This window comes from Neomonachus schauinslandi, chromosome 14, assembly GCF_002201575.2.
Source record: "Neomonachus schauinslandi chromosome 14, ASM220157v2, whole genome shotgun sequence".
NCBI classification, from domain to species: domain Eukaryota; kingdom Metazoa; phylum Chordata; class Mammalia; order Carnivora; family Phocidae; genus Neomonachus; species Neomonachus schauinslandi.
In genome coordinates this window covers 68,074,021-68,089,501 of record NC_058416.1, presented here as the reverse complement: position 1 = coordinate 68,089,501, position 15,481 = coordinate 68,074,021, and the positions used below count along the sequence as shown (strand labels likewise).

Sequence of the window (15,481 nt, the reverse complement as noted above, 5' to 3'; positions counted from 1 at the left end):
AAAAAGCTAAAAATCAGGTCTACGGTCACTCATATGATAAAATTACACATTTCTTTCTCCCTTTTGAAATTATCTCCCTTTTGAAGCATAACAAACTCTAAAAATGAAAAAAATTAGTAAAATTATCCTTTGCTTAATAAATATTTAGTGGTTCAGGGGTGCCTGGGTGGCTCAGTCAGTTAAGCATCTGCCTTCAGCTGGGGTCATGATCCCAGTGTCCTAGGATCGAGCCCCAAGTTGGGCTCCCTGCTCAGCAGGGAGCTGCTTCTCCCTCTCCCTCTCCCTCTGCCTGCCTCTCTGCCTTCTTGTGCTATCTGTCAAATAAATAGATAAAATCTTTAAAAAAATAAATATTTAGTGGTTCAGATAGAGTTCAGGCAAAATAGCCATGGACGAAGATGGCCACTGCCAGGAGGAGAATGGCATTAACATTCACTATAGTCCTCCATAAAGGCTTCTCAGATGTGTCTCTCAGCTTCTTTTTTTGGGCCTCTTCCTCCTCTTTGCTCAGTTTGGGGCCTGTCTTCTGCAAACCACAGAATAAGTCATAAGCCTTCCTGAGGCATCCATGGGGTTCCTCAGGATTATCTGAAACAAAAAAGACAAATGATCACAAAATATGGGAAATAAAACCCCTGTAAATGTAGTACAAATGACTATAAAGAATGATTACCATCATTTTTAAGTGTTAGAGGAATCCCCGAGAAAAATATAGATAACTTTGATTATATAAAAATAGAAAACTTTTGCATGGCATAAAGTTCAATAAACAAAGTAAAAACAAGTGACAAACTGGGAAAAAACATTTGCATCTTATACCACAAAGGGTTTAATATCCTTAATATACAATGGACATTTAAAAATAGAGAAGAAAAGACTTCCAACAACCCCATGTAGACACATATACATACATAGATAAACAGTTCTTAAATTCACTCAAAAAAGAGAAATTTGAAAGGATAAAGATATGATTATATATATAATCATATATATGTATATATATACATATATTATATATATAAAATGCAATATTACTCAACCATCAAAAAGAATGCAATTTTCCTATATGCAATGACTTGGATGGAGGTACAGTGTATTATGCTAAGTGAAATGAGTCAGAGAAATAGAAATACCACATGATTTCACTCATATGTGGAATTTAAGAAACAAAACAAATGAACATAGGGGAAGGGGAAAAAAAAAAGAGAAGGAGGCAAACTATAAGAGACTCAACTGTAGAGAACAAAGTGAAGGTTGCTGGAGGGGAGGTGGGTGGGGGATGGGCTGAATGGGTGATGGGTATTAAGGAGGGCACTTGTTACGTTGAGCACTGAGTGTTATATGTAAGTGATGAGTCACTAAATTCTACCCCTGAAGTCAATATTACACTGTATGTTGACTAACTAGAATTTACTAATTTTTTGAAAGATTTTATTTATTTATTTGACAGAGAGAGAGAGAGCACAAGCAGGGGGAGTGGCAGGTAGAGGGAGAGGGAAAAGCAGGCTTCCCATTGAGCAGGGAGCCCGATGCGGGGCTCAATCCCAGGACCCTGAGATCATGACCTGAGCCAAAGGCAGCCGCTTAACCGACTGAGCCACCCAGGTGCCCTAGAATTTATTAATTTTTTAAAAAAATTTTTTAAAAGATTTTATTTATTTATTTGACAGAGAAAGACACAGCAAGAGAGGGAACACAAGTGGGGGAGTGGGAGAAGCAGGCTTCCCGCCGAGCAGAGAGCCCGATGTGGGGCTCCATCCCAGGACCCTGGGATCATGACCTGAGCCGAAGGCAGACGCTTAACGACTGAGCCACCCAGGTGCCCCAAATTTATTAATTTTTAAAAAAGATTTTATTTAATTATTTTAGAGAGAGAGAGAGCACAAGTGGGAGGGACAGAGGGAGAGGGAGAGGGAATTTTAAGCAGATGCTGCAATGAGCACAGCCCCACATGGGGCTCGATCTCTCCACACTGAGTCAAAACCAAGAGTTGGACACTTAACTGACTGCACCACCCAGGCACTCCAACTAACTGGAATTTAAATAAAAACTTGAAACAACAAAAAAAGAGAAATTTGAAATAAAATGACACTGAGATAGCACTACTCATCTGTCAGTGACAAAAGTTAAAAAGTTTCATAATATACTATATTAGTTTGTGTGGAAGCAGATACTCTCACACATTGTTGCTAGGAAAGCATGATTCAACTCTCATGGATGGGAATTTGGCATTATACAGCAAAATTGCTTAGGCATTAACCCTTTGATCCAAAACTCAAACCTCTCAAAATCTATCTCAAAGGTAAACTGGCACAATCCTAGAAAACATAATTTTCCAAAACTGATTAACCAAGAAATGGAACCTCTAAATACCTCTATAGGCATGGGTAAACACAAATTTAATCAGGTTAAAAGGCTCTCTCTCTCTCTCTCTCACACACACACACACACACTCTCACTAGACCCTAATGCCTATGGTATTATTAGCAAAATACCAAAATTTTGATGCAGAAAGCATTCCAATCTTATTGAAATATTTCCAGTTCATTCTATGAGAATGTTATGATTTTAATACCAAAACCAGACAAAGTACAAAAAAGGAAAACTACATAAACCAGTCTTACTCAGGAACACTGATATAAAAATCCAAAAGGAGTAGAAGGCATTTATCCTTCCCTCAGGTTGAAAAATCTAAGCCAAACCAAATGAAACAATTAGTGTATAGTTCAAGACAACATTTCTTGAAGTGCTAAACTTTGTCAAAGGTTTTAAAAGTACCAGATATACAAAGATCCATGGGGATGGATGCTGGAGAAGTTTCCTTGAAGGAAATGAGAGTAGAACTTAGTTTCAAAGAATAGGCACTTTTTTTTCTCTTAGAGAGGAGAGGTAAAAATATTCTAAAGAGCTTGGTATATGTGGGAGGAAAGTGAAGGAATCTGCCAGGCTGGAATGGAGGGTATATTGGAGAGAATAGTGAGAAACAAGGTTGGAGAAAAAGGTGGGATTAGATGCTAGATGCCTAATCACCATCAATCCAGATTGATTTGTTGAACATTAAATATGTGATTAGGAACAGAGAGACTGGAATTGATTTTCACCTCAGTGCAGGTACACAGATCCATGGATGGATGATGGATGAACGGACAGACAGACTGATGGATAGGCAGACGAATGGGGATACTTTATTTGTAATGAATTGTCTTGGTTTTTTGGGAAGGTAAGATTTTAAAGTTTCAATTTGCCATAAATCTAACACCCTTTTCAGAAACCGAATTTAGTGGCATTAGAAAATAAAGCAAACATAAGCAATTCAGGTACCTAGAGTTTCTACATGAAAAACAAATGTAATCCAGGTTATTACCTTCATCAACATCATCATCAACTTCTTCATGTCTTTTCTCTTCTGCATCTAAATCAGTTCGTTCCTCTGTACTGTTCCGAAGAGCCCAACACAGGCGATATAGCTGCAAAGAGACCGTAGACAAGCACATTAGTGACGGGAAAATCTTTACAATAATACGATGCTACATTAGTTTATTGTATTGTGCAAAAAAATCAAATGGTGTAGGTAACAAAGAAAAGGTCTTCTGCCGCACTAATTCACAAAAACACACTAACCATTTAAAATTATTTCCGTTTTTAACTCTTCCAGTAGTTATTAAAGACTTTTAAGTAATATGCTTAAAACTCTTACTTCTAGATTTATAATTTCATAAAAGTCAAAGATTTATCTAACTTACATATACCCCTGCTTCACTCATTGTCCTTATCATTCAATGTTAATAGCTGCATCATTATTACTTTCAGTTTGTCTAGTGGTTACATTTGTAACTTTTAAAATATCTTCTTTTTAAAAAATATTTTATTTATTTATTTGGAGAGAGAGAGAGCATAGGCAGGGGGAGGAGCAGAGGGAGAAGCAGACTCCCTGGCCAGCACGGAGCCGACGTGGGGCTCGATCCCAGGACCCCAGGATCACGACCTGAGCCGAAGGCAGCCACTTAACTGACTGAACCACCCAGGCGTCCCGATTCATAAGATTCTTAATCCTAGCATTTCTTATACAATATCTGATTTCTTTGCTGAAACATTATTTGTGGATGGGGAAACCTGAAATACATAATGGTTCAAATTAGTTTACCAAAGACATGTCACCAGAAGTCATAACTAAATATTTATGTTGAATATTGGGAGTTGAATGAAAAAGACACTAAAAAACATTAGTTTTCAAAGAAATATAAGTATTAAACTCTTTTATGGCAATAAAATAACTATAATTTATTATTAATTTTTAGGAAAAAAATGTGTCTAAAGGATCAATGAGACCATTTATCTAATTTATGTTTATGTTTCATAAATATACTGTGTGGTTTGAATTTTCAAAATAAACTGATAAAAATCAATAGTCATTTCAGAGAAAGTCATGAGTAGTGTTGTGAACCTAACCTAACAGAAATAGAAATCTCAGAATGATCATTTTTTTGGCCTGGGAAGACTGCAAAGTACCTTGTCCAAGTTAAAAATTGTTCTATTTTTCTTTTTCCTGCCACCTGGTACCATGTCCTTTTTTTAAAAAAAAAATCTCTGAAAGACATGTATCATATGATCTCACTGATATGAGGAATTCTTAATCGCAGGAAACAAACTGAGGGTTGCTGGAGTGGGGGGTGGGGTGGGAGGGAGGGGGTGACTGGGTAATAGACACTGGGGAGGGTATGTGCTCTGGTAAGCGCTGTGAATTGTGCAAGACTGTTGAATCTCAGATCTGTACCTCTGAAACAAATAATGCAATATATGTTAAGAAAAAAAAAAGAAGAAGAAGAAGGTAGCGGGAGGGGAAGAATGAAGCGGGGGAAATCGGAGGGGTAGACGAACCATGAGAGACGATGGACTCGGAAAAACAAACTGAGGGTTCTAGAGGGGAGGGGGTTGGGAGGATGGGTTAGCCTGGTGGTGGGTATTGAGGAGGGCACATTCTGCATGGAGCACTGGATGTTTTGCACAAACAATGAATCATGGAACACTTCATCTAAAACTAATGATGTAATGTATGGGGATTAACATAAGTATAAAAAAAATGTAAGTTGTCTGTATAAAAGAAATAAAAAACAGATTCTGGCAAAAAAAAAAAATCTCTGTGTCAGTGTTTGTGTGGTATATGAAATTCTGCTTGCCACTGAACAGTACCAGCCCAGATGACAGCTCTGCTGTGAAGTCTTTTCCAATCTCTTTGGCAACACTAATTACTCTTTTCCTGGTATCCTATAGCAAAGATGAAGATTTACCTCCCAAATGCATCGTGAAGTTTTTTGAGGTTGAGGCCCTTTTCCCAATCCCCTGGAAGGCAAAGAACTCTTATTTTAAAATGTGCATGTATCTACTACTCATTACTCACATGTACATCAGGAATGGGTTTTGTTAGCAGGGAAATTCCCAGGATGACCAGTATGGAAAGAAAAAAGAGAATGATGGCAAAGTACAGATAGTGCACTTCACAGATGACCTTGGGACAGTTACTGGTAGCCAAACAACTACTTGTTCTGTAGACAAACTCTGCAATCATGCGAATGAGGCCAATCACAAGTCCAGTGACTAGACCCCAGAAGGCTCCCTGCAAAAGAAATAAGAATAAAATCAGAGTATTTAGAAAAGATGAGAAGCTCATTTGAATAGATCATAACTATCATCCTACCTGCTTTCTCCACTAAGAATCAATAATGGCTAACCTTGAGCACAAACTCACTAGAGCAAGGAAAAGGTGCAAATACACGTGTTTGTTAGTGGGCTGCTACTTTCTGTGATCCTGAAATTTCATTGCACCAGGACACTATTGTCTACTCTGACCCAAGCTTAAGTTTACCTTGAATTTTATTTTATATATAGATTTCAAAAATTGTGACTTATAGAATAAACAGAACTATGGCTCATGTTAAACAATTTGCAGGGTTGATATTAGATAGTTTTGATAGGTCTATTAAACTTTTTACAACTAAAAGCATTTATTTTCTCTGAGAAGTTAGTGGGGTTGGAAATATGTGTCCTTTATTTCCCTGATCAAGTTGTTATGTTTAGGGAAACAGTATTGCGTAGAGATTAAGAGTATGAGCTTTGGTTGGAGGAAGACCTGAGTCTGAATCCCAAGATCTCACTCACTAATATTATTTTACTTACTAATATTTAACATTTGAAAAGCACACACAATATTAACTTTTCTGTGCCTATTCTTCATTTCAAAATTATAATAAAGCTAACAGCTGGCAAGAATGAAGGGATTAAATGTACATGATCCATAATAATCAATTACATATATCATAATAAAAATTAACATATTTTGAATTGTTACTAGTGCGGTGGGTTCTCTTCTGAGCACTTCACATTTTAAAAAAAATCTCTTTTATTTTTTTAAATATTTTTTTTAAAAAGATTTTATTTATTTATTTGACAGAGAGAGAGACAGCGAGAAAGGGAACACAAGCAGGGGGAGTGGGAGAGGGAGAAGCAGCCTGATGCGGGGCTTGATCCCAGGACCCTGGAATCATGACCTGAGCCGAAGGCAGATGCTTAATGACTGAGCCACTCAGGTGCCCCCCCCCCCAAAATCTCTTTTAATCCTCACAGCAATCCTATAAGGTAGGCACTATGATTATCTTCATTCTACACAGAATCAAATGGTTTGCTTAAGATCACAATGATATAAAATGGTAGAGCCAGGGTTGGGTCCTGTCAGTCTTACTCCAAAAATTGTGTTCCTCAGCATTGTGTCATGTATGTATATAATATTTTGTAAGAAATATAAAGCCTGTACTATAAGTGTGCCCTATATATTTACACACTTCAGTGGGAATCAGGAATTGTAGCTGACTATAATTAAAATTGAGATGGGCTTTGAGTTGTATAAACACGGTGGAAAGAATGCATTTTTTTACCAGTGAAAGAAATAACTTTCTCACTCTAGCTGAGAAGAAGTTTTCTGATTTTTACTTACCTGTTCATTAACTCTTTTACAGAAGATGGCAAGCAGAAAGACAGCTGCAATAGGAGGCCCAAGGTAGCTAGAAATTGTTTCTATATAATGGAACAGTTGTCCATTTTGAGATACCTGCACTAATGGGACCCACAAAATGCTGATGACAATTGATAGAATGATAAATAGTCTGGGGAGAAAACAAAATGATTTAAATATTAAACAAAAGCATTATTGATACTTCTAATGTGCTTTTGTTCTTGAATTCATTCTTGTGGCCATTCATGATTTTCCAAATAAAATCAAACTCCTTGACCTCACACGAAGCCATGCCATGTTTAATGATCATTGGTTAGCAAATGCCAATAAAGCAAACCCTTGTCTATAATTAGTAGCAATAGCTTCAACTATGAGATTAAACATCCATTCATAACAGTTCAAATGTCAGCAACTGGTTAATAATTCTCTAATGCAATTTATGTAATATATCAATTAGAAAAAGCCACCACACTATTTCTATGAGTAAGTAATTATTTGTACGATAAAGAAAGTGAGGGGCGCCTGGGTGGCTCAGTCGGTTAAGCGACTGCCTTCGGCTCAGGTCGTGATCCTGGAGTCCCGGGATCGAGTCCCGCATCGGGCCCCCTGCTCGGCGGGGAGCCTGCTTCTCCCTCTGACCCTCCCCCCTCTCATGCTCTCTCTATCTCATTCTGTCTCAAATAAATAAATAAAATCTTTAAAAAAAAAAAAAAAGAAAGTGATTCCCATTTTGGTCTTTTTTCCTAGCTTAAGGAAAACTAAGTCAGTTTGCACAGGCTAGAATTAAAATATCCTTTATTGCAGAATGCTGAGTGAATTGGGCAGAAATGTTAATTTGTGTATTTTACTACTTGCGTACTTTGGCAGGTAGAAAGAATTGGTTAAAATATTGGTAAAAACCTTTTAGAGGTTCCTGGGGTCCAGGGAGAATGACTAATGCTAAACTCCACAATATTCTGTGCTTATTGTATAAATAAACGTAATTTACTGGACTGTCATTACTTCTCTGTGCTCACCTGAAACAGAGAGGTGGGGGGAGAAGTAGGGAACAAGTATTTGGGCAGGAGACTAAGGCACAAGTGTCTCACTGAAGCTTCATAAAACTTCTGCAACCTTGCAGTAATTAAGTGTGATAAACCATGGGAAGTCTGAGCCTGATTCCTATAGAATAAAGTTTAATAAACAAATAATACCCATTATCCTTGTTCTCCTTGTTATCATCATTGGGAAGCAAATCATGTACCTTCCTTGCTCTCTTTTTTTTTTTTTTTAAGATTTTACTTATTTATTTGAGAGAGAGAGAATGAGAGAGAGAGAACACATGAGAGGGGATAGGGTCAGAGGACGAAGCAGACTCCCTGCCGAGCAGGGACCCTGATGCGGGACTCGATCCAGGGACTCCAGGATCATGACCTGAGCCGAAGGCAGTCGCTTAACCAACTGAGCCACCCAGGTGCCCCTTTCCTTGCTCTCTTATCTTCAGTTGTTTTCCATCATATGTGGAATAAAATCCAAAGTCTTGTATGGCTTACATGGCCCTACATAATTTCACCTCTAGCTACCTTTTAGACCATGGTTCTTATCACTCTTCCACTTGCTCATCATGTGCCAACCTCACCCCTGCTGTCCTTAAATACACCACACACATGACTCTTGTAAGAATTCAGCATTTACTGTTCCATCCCCACAGAGACACCCGGTTCACTCCCACACTTGCCTCAGGGCTGTCCTCAAATGCCACCTCCTCGAGGAGGACTTCCTGAACAGCTGTCTTGAGTAGCCCCCATCTTTAATCCTGCTTTAATTTTCTTCCTAGCACTTTTTCTCATTAGATGTAGAATATATTTATTAATTGTCTATCTTCCCAACAAAGGCATAAAATCTACAAAGCAGGAAATTATTTTTCACATATATGTCCTTTTTCATATTTGTATTCTGGGACCTACTAGGCATTTAATAAGAGAGAGAGAGAAAGAAAAATTCATTAATTTATCATTGAGACTTTATTAAGAAGTATTCATACCCAAGATCATATGCCTATTAGTGGACTTCTGCTTCTTGGGCTTACTGAATTCAGGTCTTAACACTTTCTCTACCACAGAAACATAGATGCCTTACTGTTCTTCTATAGCATTTTTCCAGAGTCAATATCTGGACCAAGTGAGCCCTTGGAATTTTCCCTGCAAGTGCTTAATTTACTAAGCACTTGTTACTGTCTTCAGCAAACCACTATCTTTTATATAGGTGGTCAGTTTCTCTTCATACCCTATTTCTTAATGAATGCAGTTGATAAACTACCCTGTAGTAGTGTGTGGATGACTTAATTTGTGACTTGCTTCATGAGATATATATGGAAACTTCTAGAGACAATGTATTAGCCTATCAGAGTAGGTGGGAAATTTATACCCCATGAAAAACACTAGAGTTTCATGAAGATGTAGTTGGAAGAGAGTGTGAGGAGAGGAAGAAATAAAAGACAATCAGAGAGGCATTTGAAAGTCTGAAAAAGCAACTATTTCATTTAAAAACATGGCCCCAAGTTTTGTATCTGGAAAGAGATAAAGTTGGATTAAATGTCCTCTTAATGTCCCTTCCCCACTCTAGAATTCTATGATTTATTTCACTGAACCCAAAGATGAGAAGGCTCTAGCTCACTTTTATTTCTGCATTTTTCCAGAGAAATTTTAGACAGAAATCAGGATGCTCTCACCGTCCTGTTATAAGAAGCTCTTTCTCTGATGCCTGTTTCCTAATCTTGGTGTAGAGGTCCATGGTAAAGAGGGTGCTGGCACTGTTGAAAATGGAGGTCAGGGAGATCATGAGAGAGGCCAACATGACTGACAGCATCAGACCTTGCAGTCCTAGGGCCAGACGAGAGTGCAAACATTAGTTAGGAATTGGACTCCATGATTTATGAGGACCTTGCCAAACCAGAGAGTTGTTCAGAAGTGTCACCTGGAACATTTACTAACTGATGTGCCTGTCAACATATATCATCATGTGGCATTTTCTGCATATTTCCTGGTGATTTGAGAATAATCCAGTACAGAATTTTAGTTATAAATATAAACTTAGAGATAATTTGCAGGAACTTAAATTTGGGAGAAAGGAAACAGTGTTGTGCCATCTTTCTTTGGGGGAGAACCTCTTGGTTTCCTGAAGACTTAGGGAACTGGAGAGGGAAAAGCACAGTAGGTAGTTCTGTTGAAGTTTTTGGTGGGCAAAGCAAGTAGTTTTGAGATATTATGGTCACTTCATCCTCCAGTTCTCTCTGCTTATTAGTAATGCCCCTAAAACTCCTAAGACAAAGTTGGAATGAGGTGGATGGGTGATGTCATTTGTGGGTCATGCTCTCTTCCTCCTGACAATGCTCATGTGTGCAGGAAAGAGAAAAATCACAGAAGTGTTAGCTGACCTTCGATGGACCTAAGGTGCGAAATCACCTGGTTGTTGCTGAGCACCATATTCTGCTCTGTTTCTGACCAACATAGATCACCTTCTAGTATTCTAGTAATTTACTTTTTTCACATGTGTAATTTATTTTCTATCTCATGAAACTAGAATGTGAGTTCCAAGATATAGAGGATTTTGTGCCTATTTCACTGATGTTTTCTAAGCACCAGGGCAGTGTCTGGCACATAGTAGGCACTCAATAAATAGTTGTTTTTTTTAATTTTTATTTAATTTTTATTATTTTTTTAAAGATTTTATTTATTCATTTGAGACACAGAGATACAGAGAGAGAGAGAGCATGAGCAGTGGGAGAGGCAGAGGGAGAGGGAGAAGCAGACTCCTGGCTGAGCCAGGAGCCCGATGTGGGGCTCGATCCCAGGACACCGGGATCATGACCTGAGCCAAAGGCAGACGCCTAACCATCTGAGCCACCCAGGCGCCCCTCTCAATAAGTAGTTGTAAATTAAATTGATTGGGGTCTATTATTTGGGTATAACGGGTCTAAAGAAAGCAGGATAGTTAACTTCTAGTTTTCTGAGTTTATAAGTTTATGTCTATGCAACACTTTTTTTAAAAAAAAAATTATTTATTTATTTGAAAGAGAAAGAGAGTGAGTGAATGAGAGAGAGAGCAGACTCCCTGCTGATCTTCGGACTTCGGGATCATGACCTGAGCCAAAGGCAGACGCTTAACCGACTAGGCCACCCAGGCACCCAAAGATGAGAAGGCTCTAGTTGCAACACTTTTATTCACAAATCCATCATTTAAATGCTCCTGATTGCCTTGGATGACAATCTTGAATCCAAAGAAGTAAGGATCTTCTGATAGGAATCATATCTGATTCATCTCTGTATTCCTCAGGCTCAGCACAGGGCTGGTAGCCTACAGAAAGTGCTCAAGAAATGTCTGATGAAAACAATTAAATTAACGGAAGTTAGGATTAAGGATTTATACCATAATCCTTCCTCATGGCCCATCTATAGACCAGGTCTCTGAGGCAGTCCCAGCATTAACATTTTTCTTTTTTTTTTTTTCAGCTTTATTGAGGTATGATTGATAAATAACAATTGTATATAGTTAAGATGTACAATGTGATGTTTATATACCTGTACACGTGACATGATTACCACAATCAAGCTAATTAACATATCCATCCCCTCACATGGTTTTCTTGTTTTGTGGTGAGAATACTTGAGATCTATTCTCTTAGCAAATTTTAAGCATACATTATTGTTAACTATAATCTCTCTGCTGTACATTAGTTCTCCAGAACTTATTCATCTTATAACTGAAAGTTTGTACCCTTTGACCAACATCTTCCTATTTCCCCCCACCCCTCAGCCCTGGCAACCACCATTCTACTCTATTGTATGAGTTCCACTTCTTTAGATTCCACATATAAGTGACATTATGTGGTATGTGTCTTTTTGTATCTGGCTTATCTCCCTTAGCATAATGTCCTCTAGGTCCATCTATGTTGTTGCAAATGACAGGTTTTCATTTCTTTTTAAAGGCTGAGTAATATTACATTATCTATACTTATATCTATCTATCTGTCATCTATCATCTATCTATCATCTATTTATCTATCTATTTATCTTTCATCTATCATCTATCTATCATCTATCATCTATCATCTGTCTATATCTATCATCTATCATCTATCTATCTATCTATCATCTATCATCTATCAATCTATCATCTATCTATCTATCATCATCTATCTAACTATCATTACATTTTCTCTATTCATTTGAGCATGGACATTTTCTTACCATCAGGCATCAGTTCCAGCACCATCATTGGGTAGGCATAGTTAGTGCAGTCGACTTCAACGCCACAGTGTTTCACACATTCAGAAGGTACAACACAGGCCACCTTCTCTGAGGAGGGATTCAGATAAATAGGTTCAGTGAGTGGGGCCCAAACAGGTAAGATCTACAACCATTGGACATAGAGAAAAGTTGTACATCATGGGTGAGAGGAAAAACATTTTCTGGGAAATAGGAGATTCAACTTTGAACTCCATACCATGGATCTGGTCCCTCTTTGCCCAGAATATGACTTCCCAAGTAGCTTCCCTTGCACTGACCTAAGGGGCAGGGTTCCTCTTTGGGATGTGGCCCAGCTAGAGCATTAGAGCAAACAGAGGGAGCTGATTCCATCCTCCACAAAAGCTGCAAGAACATAAATCCTCCCAGAGGCACAGAACTCCAGAGATAACAACCACAACAGCCACAACAATACTCAGGAAGTTAATTCTATGTCCAGTCATTCAGCCCAGGGTTTTCCACTTGCATCTAAGAAGAGGTGTCACTTGTGATTGTTATCAGGGGTGATTGCTCACGTGGGATGAAGTCTCTCTTCACTGTGGCAGTTTTACAATACCTTGGCAATTTTTTTTTGCTTAAACAATATTATGACAACAGATAGCAAAAAATGATTTTAAAAAATCTCCCAGAATACTAACCCCATAACACATTAGTTTCTTTTAGTTTTTTATTTTTTTTTTAAGATTTTATTTATTTATTTGAGAGGGAGAGAGTGAAAGAGAGAGAGCATGAGAGGGGGGAGGGCCAGAGGGAGAAGCAGACTCTCGCTGAGCAGGGAGCCGATGCGGGGCTAAATCCTGGGGCTCTGGGATCATGACCTGAGCTGAAGGCAGATGCTTAACCAGCTGAGCCACCCAGGCAGTCCTTAGGTTTTTTTTTTTTAAATTCTTTTCTAATCTTTTTCCACAGAGAAATGTCTTTTTTGCAAAACTATGGTAATTGGTTTTTTAAAAAATTTTATTATGTTATGTTAGTCACCATACAATACATCATTAGTTTTTGATGTAGTGATCCATGATCCATTGTTTTCGTATAATACCCAGTGCTCCATGCAGTACGTGCCCTCCTTAATACCCATCACCGGGCTAACCAATCCCCCTTCCCCCCTCCCCTCTAGAACCCTGTTTGTTTCTCAGGTCCATAGTCTCTCATGGTTCATCTCTCCCTCCGATTCCCCCCGCCCATTTTTCCCTTCCTTCTCCTAATGTCCTCCATGTTATTCCTTATGTTCCACAACTAAGTGAAACCATATGATAATTGACTTTCTCTGCTTAACTTATTTCACTTAGCATAATTTCCTCCAGTCCCATCCATGTTGATGTAAAAGTTGGGTATTCATCTTTTCTGATGGCTGAGTAATATTCCATTGTATATATGGACCCCATCTTCTTTATCCATTCATCTGTTAAAGGGCATCTCGGCTCTTTCCACAGTTTGGCTATTGCGGACATTGCCGCTATGAACATTGGGGTGCATATGGCCCTTCTTTTCACTACATCTGTGTCTTTGGGGTAAATACGCAGGAGTGCAGTTGCTGGGTCATAGGGTAGCTCTATTTTTAAATTTTTGAGGAACCTCCACACTGTTTTCCAAAGCGGCTGTACCAACTTGCATTCCCACCAACAGTGTAAGAGGGTTCCCCTTTCTCCACAACCTCTCCAACATTTGTTGTTTCTTTCCTTGTCCATTTTGGCCATTCTAACTGGTGTAAGGTGGTATCTCAGTGTGGTTTTGATTTGGATTTCCCTGATGGCTAATGATGATGAACATTTTTTCATGTGTCTGTTAGCCATTTGTATGTCTTCTTCAGAGAAGTGTCTGTTCATCTCTTCTGCCCACTTTTTGACTTGATTATTTGTTTTTTGGGTGTTGAGTTTGAGAAGTTCTTTATAGATTTTGGATACTAGCCCTTTATCTGTAGTGTCACTTGCAAATATCTTCTCCCATTCTGTGGGTTGCCTCTTTGTTTTGTTGACTGTTTCCTTTGCTGTGCAGAAGCTTTTTACCTTGATGAACTCCCAAGAGTTCATTTTCGCTTTTGTTTCACTAGCTTTTGGAGATGTATGTCGAAAGAAGTTGCTGTGGCCGATGTCAAAGAGGTTACTGCCTATGTTCTCCTCTAGGATTTTGATGGATTCCTGTCTCACATTGAGATCTTTCATCCACTTTGAGTTTATCTTTGTGTATGGTGTTAGAGAATGGTCGAGTTTCATTCTTCTGCATGTGGCTGTCCAATTTTCCCAGCACCATTTATTGAAGAGACTGTCGTTTTCCATTGCATGTTTTTTCCTGCTTTGTCAAAGATTATTTGACCATAGAGTTGAGGGTCCATATCTGGGTTCTCTGTTCTGTTCCATTGGTCTGTATGTCTGTTTTTGTGCCAGTACCATGCTGTCTTGGTGATCACAGCCTTGTAATATAGCTTGAAATCGGGCAACGTGATGCCCCTAGCTTTGTTTTTCTTTTTCAACATCTCCTTGGCGATTCGGGGTCTTTTCTAGTTCCATACAAATTTTAGGATTATTTGTTCCATTTCTTTGAAAAAAGTGGATGGTATTTTTCAGTGCAAGGGATTGCACTGAATGTGTAGATTGCTCTAGGTAGCATTGACATCTTCACAATATTTGTTCTTCCAATCTATGAGCATGGAACGTTTTTCCATTTCTTTGTGTCATCCTCAATATCTTTCATGAGTATTTTATAGTTTTCTGAGTACAGATCCTTTGCCTCTTTGGTTAGATTTATTCCTAGGTATCTTAAGGTTTTGGGTGCAATGGTAAATGGGATAGACTCCTTAATTTCTCTTTCTTCTGTCTTGTTGTTGGTGTATAGGAATGCCACTCATTTCTGTGCATTGATTTTATATCCTGCCACTTTACTGAATTCCTGTATGAGTTCTAGCAGTTTTGAGGTGGAGTCTTTTGGGTTTTCCACATAAAGTATCATATCATCTGCAAAGAGTGAGAGTTTGACTTCTTCTTTGCCGATTTGGATGCCTTTGATTTCTTTTTGTTGTCTGATTGCTGTGGCTAGGACTTCTAATGCTATGTTGAATAGCAGTGGTGATAGTGGACATCCCTGCCGTGTTCCTGACCTTAGGGGGAAAGCTCTCAGTTTTTCCCCATTGAGAATGATATTTGCTATAGGTTTTTCATAGATGGCTTTTTTGATATTGAGGTATGTACCCTCT

General features: G+C 38.5%; 1 protein-coding gene across 1 annotated transcript in view; it reads right to left on the bottom strand.

The window, feature by feature from the left end:
• Positions 1 to 373: 373 nt before the first annotated feature.
• The window catches only part of LOC110592481 (solute carrier family 5 member 4-like), a 27,246-nt gene continuing 12,138 nt past the window's right edge, over positions 374 to 15,481 (bottom strand). The window contains exons 2-7 of the mRNA XM_044921034.1: positions 12,235 to 12,397; positions 9,717 to 9,867; positions 6,989 to 7,157; positions 5,399 to 5,614; positions 3,365 to 3,467; positions 374 to 588 (exon numbers count right to left, since the gene is read on the bottom strand). Of these exons, the coding sequence (XP_044776969.1) occupies positions 374 to 588; positions 3,365 to 3,467; positions 5,399 to 5,614; positions 6,989 to 7,157; positions 9,717 to 9,867; positions 12,235 to 12,397 (1,017 nt within the window). The remainder of the gene's footprint in view (positions 589 to 3,364; positions 3,468 to 5,398; positions 5,615 to 6,988; positions 7,158 to 9,716; positions 9,868 to 12,234; positions 12,398 to 15,481) is intronic.